The sequence below is a fragment of the Coregonus clupeaformis genome, chromosome 10 (genome assembly GCF_020615455.1).
Source record: "Coregonus clupeaformis isolate EN_2021a chromosome 10, ASM2061545v1, whole genome shotgun sequence".
Classification (NCBI taxonomy): Eukaryota; Metazoa; Chordata; class Actinopteri; order Salmoniformes; family Salmonidae; genus Coregonus; species Coregonus clupeaformis.
In genome coordinates this window covers 12,614,453-12,624,218 of record NC_059201.1, presented here as the reverse complement: position 1 = coordinate 12,624,218, position 9,766 = coordinate 12,614,453, and the positions used below count along the sequence as shown (strand labels likewise).

The 9,766-nt window shown below is 41.4% G+C and overlaps 1 protein-coding gene across 3 annotated transcripts; it reads left to right on the top strand.

Moving 5' to 3' along the window:
• The first annotated feature begins 385 nt into the window (after positions 1-385).
• si:dkeyp-61b2.1 (tumor necrosis factor receptor superfamily member 8) lies at positions 386-9,395 on the top strand. Of its 3 annotated transcripts, none has more exons than XM_041887455.2 (10): positions 386-795; positions 1,928-1,973; positions 5,739-5,843; positions 6,085-6,265; positions 6,500-6,723; positions 6,963-7,088; positions 7,314-7,469; positions 7,722-7,741; positions 7,891-8,152; positions 8,944-9,395. In XM_041887455.2, the coding sequence occupies exons 1-10, from the start codon at positions 736-738 to the stop codon at positions 9,207-9,209; spliced, it is 1,446 nt and encodes a 481-aa protein (XP_041743389.1). In that variant the 5' UTR covers positions 386-735; the 3' UTR covers positions 9,210-9,395. The 3 variants fall into 3 exon arrangements, with proteins under 3 accessions (XP_041743389.1, XP_041743388.1, XP_041743387.1); XM_041887454.2 differs by having other exon boundaries at positions 6,888-7,088; positions 7,900-8,152; XM_041887453.2 differs by having other exon boundaries at positions 387-795; positions 6,888-7,088.
• The last annotated feature ends 371 nt before the right edge of the window (positions 9,396-9,766 follow it).

The following is a 9,766-nucleotide window of genomic DNA, read 5'->3' as shown; positions in this document are numbered from 1 at the left end:
TTGCCTGGGCGGGGTCGGTGGGCAAGAAAAGTAACAAAATAAATCCCTGCTTTATAACATGAATAAATCAACAGAGAGGAAGACCCTGTTTGAATACTCTTAAAAAGCAACCCTCTCGCTCCTTTCCTTTATCTGACATTGTGATAGGTCGAAGCTGTAGAGGTACGCTAGGGAAAATGTCCCCTTTATCACAAAATTGGATAGGTCTATAGGCTAAAATCAACATTCAGGATCTTCAAGTTTATATCAGAAAGTTGGTTTTTGTGATGCAGCCAGCCTCTAGTAGTCTGGGTACCAATCTTTTTAGCTAACATTCTGATATTTGCCAAATGACAGGAGCAGCAAGGAGGGGATTGTAATAAATGAACAGAGATGGCAACCAGGCTAAGCCTCTAATGCTATAACTTCGTCACCACAGGTGTGATCTGGGAAAACCCGAATTTAAATGTCACGTAAATGCTTCAATTTCCCCCGTATTGTTATATTGCGTGCGTCTGTCCACGAGCGATTACCACAGATGGAAGTGGCCAACAAGCGCTCTATGTTAATCTGCTTCTTTATTGGACAACCCACTGACGACATAACCCCGCCAAACTCGAACATGAACAAAACCTCCACTGCATCTATTTGAGCACCTTGACCAGAGATTCAACGAGGCATGGTAAATCAACCATTTTCGGCATGTTTCTTTTGAAATACGACATTTTTTTACAACTAGCATCTCAATAGTTTGAAATGGATTATCAGCGCCGTATTACCTCATGTCCCTTGAGAATACTTTGCCTTTTTAATCTGGTGAGTAGCCTAGCCTACTGTATGTTTTACAGATGCGATTGGGTTTAGTTTAGGTAGACCTAATGTAATTGTATTTTTAATGAGGAGGATGATGAGAGACCTAGACAATTATTATGATTACATGTTTATGATTATTGTGGAGATGATGATGGTGGTTGTTTATGATATGTTACTATGATTGTTGTTATTGGTGTTATTATCTGTGTTTATAATAAATATTTTATACTTACAGTTACAGTAGTCTATCACATTTTATATTGTTACAAATTGCAGTATAACCATTATTCTGAAACTTAACACTCTTCTCTCTCAGTTGATACCTGCAGTCTACTTTCCATTATTAAAACATGGAGTCAACAAGAAAGAAATGACTAGTTAGCGCTCTGTTCTTACAGGAACTGAAACCGTTTTAACCATAACCCTAGCGAGGCCTGGTGGTAATTGGTCCTATACTGCCAGTAAAAAGTAATTATGGTATTGTGCATAGTTATATGTAGAGCAGGTCATCCACTGAAATCAAGAATGCTCTCATAACATGTTAGTTAACACTAGGGTTTATCGACAGATTTAGAAAGCTTATAAATCTGTAATAACTGTTAATATAAGAGTTTAAATTGTGTAGTTGTTATTTTGGTGCTTAACAAAAAGTGAACTTATGACAGCACTATTATTGATTTGGCCGACTGTTTTGATTGCCAGTAGCCTACAGCCATAATAAACTTAGTATTTGTCAACATGAACTTGAATGTGGACCTCAAGTTGACCCTTTGGAATTTGTCCATTTAGTCAAATAATACTATACTATTAATAATAATTAGTATTAAAATACTATTAATGTTTTTTACCAATATTTTGTTGGTTTGTTTGTGTGGGTGGTTTTGCCAGGTATTTGTTGGTACATTCTGTGACATTGGTCAGGGTTTTCTGAACTGGATACTGTTTGGTCTGTGGTTTTGGCAGGAACTGTAGGTGTAGTGTAGATAAGTGTGAGATGGCCTTGGCATTTCCATCGTGCAATCGTGCGTGCAATGTTCGTCATAGCTGACGTTCACTCTGGGAACTGGAATATCCCGTTGTTGCGAAATAAAATAATGATTATTCTAATGAAAAATATTCTCTCTCTCTCCCCCAGGTATGCTCTGTATTGTTGTCTAGCTGTCCTCGTACCTGTGACTCAGGTAAAGTCATCAGCTTCCCCCCCTGAACTAGAGTGTAAAAGTGGGGTGAAATATTATACTTGTCTCACAGTAGCTAGGTGTCCATCTACTTGGCGACAGATTTTCATGCGAATATTCTAAAATCCGCATAAAAACAATATGCGCATTTTCCCACCAGAGATGTTTCCATCAAATTGACCAGTTGCGGATAAAAGGCTGTGCGTGATTACGTGGTGCACATAAACATAACTTTTGCGGTTAAATGCCCATGTACCAAATAAAGAATACAAGTTTAATGGGTTTCCATCGCATTTTCAACTCTACTATTGGTTTTGTAAAAAAATAAAAATAAATAAAAGTGATGATTTAGTAAAAAAATGGTTTGCCTTATATTGGAAATGTGCCCACTCTGATCTTGGTTACATGCGCTCTAGCCAACAGCTCAGCTCGCAGAAACAGTGCGGGTAGGATAGCCTACATCAGGGGTGTCAAACTCATTCCACGGAGGGACGACTGTGTGTGCGGATTTTTGGTTTTTCCTTTCAATTAAGACCTAGACAAACAGGTGCGGGGAGTTCCTTACTAATTTGTGACCTTCATTCATCAATCAAGTACAAGGGTGGAACGAAAACCTGCAGACACTCAGCCCTCCGTGGAATTAGTTTGACACATGTAGCCTACATGATGAGATTATTATGGATGAAAGAGCGATATTATTTTTATTTGTCAAAAAGCAGCCAAGCATCGATAATCATGTCTCCAGAATAAGGCCCTCGATATTTATTGGAAAGGAGCATTAATCACCACGTGCACTTTCAACACCTTGTGAAGTTCATAATCAGGTATTTCATCTTTAGCCTAATAAACAGTAGCGGTGCGTGGGTAAAATGTGTTGTGATAATTGCGTTGTTTGCTCAATAACGTGTTAGTTTAATTTCATATGCCTTGACACCGTGATATATAGTCCTAAAACCGAGACAATAAGAATACACAGTGGCAGAATAAATTCAACCACACATTTGTTTCATTCCAAAACCGGAGAGCAACATATGTCCGGTGAAGTCCACAAAACAAATTGCATGTAACAAACAGTTACACGACCTACAGCATGGTCAATCAGAGCTATTGATTTAGAACCACGGAGTTACCGCAAGTCGCAAAGAAAACAGGAGCTGCCTCCACTATTCCAGAACCATTTCAACTTCAACATTTCAACATCATCTATGCTTAGTCTAATACGGTGAAAACTAAAACATACCAAAAACGATTTAGTCCAATCAACGTAAGCTAAATATGATGTGGCTGTCCATGGTACTGATTTCTGTGTGCCTGTGTATGTCCGTGCGTGAAGGTAGAAAAAACATGCTGACTCACCCTACTTGTAGAGAAACGCCAACGCCATCCTCCTCTTTCATATTGACTTAACGGTCTATGACTGTCATACAGTACACGCATTAATCTTTTGTTGTCCTACGCTACCTGGCTAAAATACTTGCTAGCCTAACTTACTTTATTTATTTTTTTAAATATTTTTTAGTCATTTAGCAGACGCTCTTACCCAGAGCGACTTACATGAGCAATTAGGGTTAAGTGCCTTGCTTAAGGGCACATCGACAGATTTTTCACCTTGTCGGCTCGGGGATTAGAACCAGCGACCTTTCGGTTACTGGCACAACGCTCTTACCCACTAAGCTACCTGCCAGTTAGTTAACATTAGCATACTACATCTACTGTGGCTACAATGATTTATATACTGTATACACTAGATGACTGACATTGGTTCGGATGTTTTAATAATTTTGGATAAACTTGCAAAGGCAACATGTCACCGGCTCTGTGTGTGTACTGTCTAACAGAGACTAATTTAAGTACTTACTCTTCAACTTCCTTTTTCATCCTAAGTTGTTGCACATACTTCATCCTAAGTTGTTGCACATACCACAGAACACTTCCTTATGACACAATCAGTAAAATGACGTGTTGCTGGCGTCATACATATTATACAGTATTCTATCATGAGTGACTATCCTTTCAAGCTGTAATATGTAACTTTTTGGGCGACCCCAACAAATTCACATAGAATGTGAGTTATAGATCTGTCATTCTCATTGAAAGCAAGTCTAAGAAGTGGTAGATATGTTCTATGTAGCTATTTCTATGCTTCCCGTTCTTAAGTTTCGTTTTTGCATCTTTTACTTTCGGTATTGTACACCAGCTTCAAACAGCTGAAAATACAATATTTGGGGTTATTGAAAATATATTTCACAGCAGTTTAGATGGTACAATGATTCTCTACACTATACTTGCTTGTTTTGTCACATAAACTGAAATTAGGCGAACAATTATAATTTTAGCAACGAGGAACTGGCAGAGCGATGTCTGCATATTGTATCTTTAAAAGGAAAGAGTGGTTGTGGTTCGCAGGCAACTCCACATTCAGAACAGTCTTTGAGGAATCATTTTCTTCCATTCCTGGCTCCTAACTTCAGTGAACCCATTGTACTTACTAAAGTGACAATGCACTGAGAGAGAGAAAGAGTCAGGGAAGGAATGAGTGTGTAATCAGGATGTTGATACGTCTAGGCCCATTACTTTTTTCAATCTTTACTAATGACATGCCACTGGCTTTGAGTAAAGCCAGAGTGTCTATGTATGCGGATGACTCAACACTATATATGTCAGCGACGAAATGACAGCAACATTTAACAAAGAGTTGCAGTTAGTTTCAGAGTGGGTGGCAAGGAATAAGTTAGTCCTAAATATTTCTAAAACTAAAATCATTGTATTTGGGACAAATCATTCACTAAACCCTAAACCTCAACTAAATCTTGTAATAAATAATGTGGAAATTGAGCAAGTTGAGGTGACTAAACTGCTTGGAGTAACCCTGGATTGTAAACTGTCATGGTCAAAACATATTGATACAACAGTAGCTAAGATGGGGAGAAGTATGTCCATAATAATGCGCTGCTCTACCTTCTTAACAGCACTATCAGCAAGGCAGGTCCTACAGGCCCTAGTTTTGTCACACCTGGACTACTGTTTATTCGTGTGGTCAGGTGCCACAAAAAAGGACTTAGGAAAATTGCAATTGGCTCAGAACAGGGCAGCACGGCTGGCCCTTAGATGTACACAGAGAGCTAATATTAATAATATGCATGTCGATCTCTCCTGGCTCAAAGTGGAGGAGAGATTGACTTCATCACTACTTGTGTTTATGAGCGGTGTTGACATGTTGGGTGCACCGAGCTGTCTGTTTGAGCTACTGGCGCACAGCTCGGTCACCCATGCATACCCCACAAGACATGCCACCAGAGGTCTCTTCACAGTCCCCAAGTCCAGAACAGACTATGGGAGGCGCACAGTACTACATAGAGCCATAACTACATGGAACTCTATTCCACATCAAGTAATTGATGCAAGTAGTAAAATTAGATGTAAAAAACAGATTAAAAAACACCTTATGGAACAGCGGGGACTGTGAAGCAACACAAACATAGGCGCAGACACATGCATACACACACACGATAACATACGCACTATACACACACAACACATGGATTTTTGAACTGTAGATATATGGTAGTGGTGGAGTAGGGGCCTGAAGGCACACAGTGTGTTCAGAAATTTGTGAATGTATTGTAATGTTTTAAAATGGTATGAATGCCTTAATTTAGCTGGACCCCAGGAAGAGTAGCTGCTGCCTTGGCAGCAGCTAATGGGGATCCATAATAAATACAAATACAAATACAAATGTGAACACCTCCCTGTCATTTGTGTTTGTAGGCTTGATCATTAACAAGTGTAAGTGTGTCCCTTGTCCCGATGGCTACTACTGGTACAAGCAAAATGGCCATCCTAAGTGTGACTTCTGCACTGAATTCTGCTCAGGTAACTTTTTGATTTAGGCATTACATTTTGTTAGTTCATTCCTCTACACAATAGACATCATACCCATAATATATTGTTTATCTCAAGGAAATACAGTATGGTAACAATAGTTTCATATAAAATGCTATCGTTATTTTACTTTAGTTGATTAGAGTGGATAAACATATTCAGAGCAAATGTCTCATTGATAATTTGTGTGTTCGTGGGTGTTTGTGTGTCTTGTATTTGTTTGTGGGAAAAGTTGATCAGCACTTGACACAGGTGAAGGAATGCCGCTGGGACTCAAACCGTGAGTGCCACTGTGACAGGGGCTTTTTCTGTGCCAGCACTGCCCAGTATACCTGCAGGAGGTGTAAACCGTGCCCGCCCGGCACCTTCTCCAACACACCAAACCTAGCCATGTCCTGCAAACCCCACACAGAGTGAGTCCACAGCTACAGAACACTGGTGCTGAGCACCAAATGCACTGTACTGATTCACATGTTGTCTACCTATAAATATCTAAAATATGAAACTGTAGCTCCCTCTACTGGATTTTTGAGTCATTTGAAACTACTACTTTTACAGTAAATGAAATGATTATTAGTACTAGTAGTATCCAACACTGTACTTTCTCATTTAGATAACAAGTTATCTCCTGGCTTCTCTCCTACCAGTTGTGGCCATAAGGGAATGACCATGATAACAGAGGGGACTGCCTCTCAGGATCGTGTGTGTGCCCAGACTTCCCCCACCTCTCCTACAACTACTGCACCTCCACCTGTTCACAGCTCAGAGATGGCCCTTCATTCTGCTACATCCAGTGTAGTCAGCACCAACAGAAAACTCCTCATCGTGGGATCCCCATCTCCCCCATCTCGACTGGTTAGGTCTCCTGAGGGTATGGCTCTTAGGAAAACGTTCTCATACTTGAGGGAAATCCAAGCATTTCCTGCTCTGTCCCCTGGAGCTCTTTAACAAGCTTCACCAGTCAAGCACTAGAGGTCTCACTGTCCCATGATGTTATCCTGTCATTTAATCACACAAATTCTCTATTTATTCCAGCCTATCCTACAGCCCCAATGTACAAATCTGCAGACCGTTCACCAGCCTTTCTCACCAGGTCCTATCTGTCCCAAGCCAGGAGCGACCCCTCCACCTCCCTCCCAACAAAGCTCACCACCAGGAGAAAGCCCCGCAAGATGGACAGTGACACCTCACCTGCAGAGTCTGCCTCAGCGCCCCCTCTTACCACAGAAGACAATGGTATAGTTCTCAAAAGACTAGAGTATCCCCTCTCTCAATTTCTACTAGATGTGACAATTCATAATTATTTCAGAAATTAATTTGTAGTTAGTGTAGGCCCTTAAAGGATCTGTTATATTCAGTGAAAGTAACATAACACTGACATGGTAAACCACTACAGGCAGCCTGCTTCTGTCTCTGCCTTTCCATAACAATGATACAGTACTTTCTCTCTGTTCACCCCAGACTCACCTCATCTCCCAGCCCCAGCCTCTGGACAGAGCCCTCCCAGTCCCCCTTGGCTGCTGCTGATAGTTGGGCTCCTAGGGGTGGTTCTGCTGCTGGTTGGTTACTTTGTCGTGTGTAGGGGGAGGTCACTGGAGTCCATGCACAAGTGGAAAGGTGAGCGAGTAAAGTGGTTAGATAACACAAACACATATGCAGTGATGCATGGAATTTTTCTATAAGACACAGTAAGTAGATAAATACACACAATTATTGACAAAGCTAACGCTAACACCACCTATTCTCCCCTGCAGGGGGAGACAGTGAAACATTGTGTGTATACAAATGTGAAAAACAATGCATTTGAATTACTTTTATACTCAGAGTCAAATACTTGACCACTTATAAAGATAATTTTGATTCCTTTAGGTCCAATATTTGGGAAATATGTGAGTACAGAACTTAATCTCTATTTGCGTAAAGTATGAATAGAACTACTGTCCATTGTTACTAGAAGTATAAATTTACATTTAAATTTTAGTCATTTAGCAGACGCTCTTATCCAGAGCGACTTACATGTCGACTTCTCTACCGTTAGGACGTCCAGATTTGTATGGAAGTTCTAAGAGGGAGCTACAAAGCGTGGGAGTGCCAGCCTTGTCCTGCTGCCCTACAGACGGCTTCCTATAAGCAGGCCCAGCTGCCACAGGAGAGAATCCCACACCTAGAGGCCCAGCATCTTCTGGGGAGGGAGACTGGGGGAGATCCTAGACTGGAGTGTACAGGGTCGCAACCTCCAGGGGGCATGCAGCATGTCACAGTGGACCACTCTGGAGGAGAAAACATTAGCAACATAGTGGGTAGGTGTAGTGCATCGCTTTGCACTGTAACTGATATTTTTAAACTGCATGAATGTCATATTATTACACTGTATCTTATGTTTGCGTGCTGTACAGCCGCATTTGGCCTGACATATTTTCTGCTACATTGTCCGATAACTAGGGCCTAGAGCCCTCAGACTCAACTCTGGACCTCGAAACGCTGGACCTTTTTTTCATTGTTCCCCTTTAATCAGGGATTGATTTAGACCTGGGACACCAGGTGGATGCAATTAATTATCAGGTAGAACAGAAAACCAGCAGGCTCCGGACCTCATAGGGTAAGCGTTGAATACCCTTGGCCTATAGGTCCGGGAAAACTCAGGTCTGGAAAATGTTTGTGACTCAATGTTCTTTGCAAGGAAGTGAGTTTTATTTTTTAAACTTGCGTCCGAGTTCACATTTCCCCTTCCAGTTGTTTTCTTTGGTCGGGAGTTGAGACATACTTCTTCTAGTTTGAACTTCCTGTTAACGTTTCCCTTCCAAGACACAGTAGCATCAATGCAGTGCTGCAGTGTATATTGTACATCAGTGTCAGAGGTTAATTTAGTGAAGATACAGGAAACCAGAATCATGCACACAAAAACAGAAGCATATGCTGGTGAGTGAGGCCAGCTTTTCACTTCCTCTCTGTCATATTGTTAATTTATTACACTACCAAGTCCACCAGGTTTTATATCAGCATTTACTGTTCATAATAGATATGAATTTGTGTGTCACCTGTTTCAATAATTTCATCTAATAATGTTTGTGCTTGTTGGTGTTTGATTCAGGGTCCATATACATCTACTCTCCAGGGACGGTTGTCCTGGGATCCAACAAATCAGGGAGGGAGGAGGATCAAGGGGAGAGTGGAGGAGAGGGCTGTCCCCTCACCAGCACACCCCAGCAGGAGTCCTCCTGCCCCCTCCCTGGGGCCCCCGCTCTGGGGCCAGAGAGAATGAGCTACCCCGTCCCAGCCACCAGCAAAGAGCTGAGCTACCCCGTCCCAGCCACCAGCAAAGAGCTGAGCTACCCCGTCCCAGCCACCAGCAATTGAAAACTACAAAAAATAGGAAATTGAGGATTAATATAGGGAAGAGTATGAGGGGGAGCAAGTTCAGTCAATATCATACCATCTCTAGGAGAGTGGAGACTTAATATTATTTGCTACTGTAAAGACTGAATTGCAAAATCCACTGGGGTCTATGGGTCTTCTATTATTAAAGAGTGACAACTGTTTGAACTGTATGTTATGGTCTTACTTCACAGCAGCAGTGCTGGGAGGGTACGTGAGAGGAAGGTGTGTTCTGTTTGATATGGGGTGATGACGCTGTGAGTTGTAGTTTCCCATGCTAGGGTACATGTTCACAATGGCGCCAGACTGTGAGATCTGCCCTCAGCGTTCTGCTCAAATTAAACTGCCTGTATCAACCACAGAAACTGCAAAGACAAGCATTTCATATGAGGTGTTAAGTAACTTCAATAACCATGATACAAGTAGGGTGTTGGGGTGTAAAGAGCATACCATTTGCATTGTGAAGTAATACATGGACTGTCTGGGCAATTTATACTCAAACATAGCTATGTTCAGCATAGGGCATATTTTCATTTGAA

Excerpts from the sequence above, each read along its gene's own strand:
- si:dkeyp-61b2.1 (XM_041887453.2), top strand. The coding sequence starts at position 736 with ATGGATTATCAGCGCCGTATTACCTCATGTCCCTTGAGAATACTTTGC. Across the intron at positions 5,844-6,084 it reads CTGCACTGAATTCTGCTCAG|TTGATCAGCACTTGACACAG; the intron begins GTAACTTTTTGA and ends TTGTGGGAAAAG. Across the intron at positions 8,153-8,943 it reads AAACATTAGCAACATAGTGG|GGTCCATATACATCTACTCT; the intron begins GTAGGTGTAGTG and ends TGTTTGATTCAG.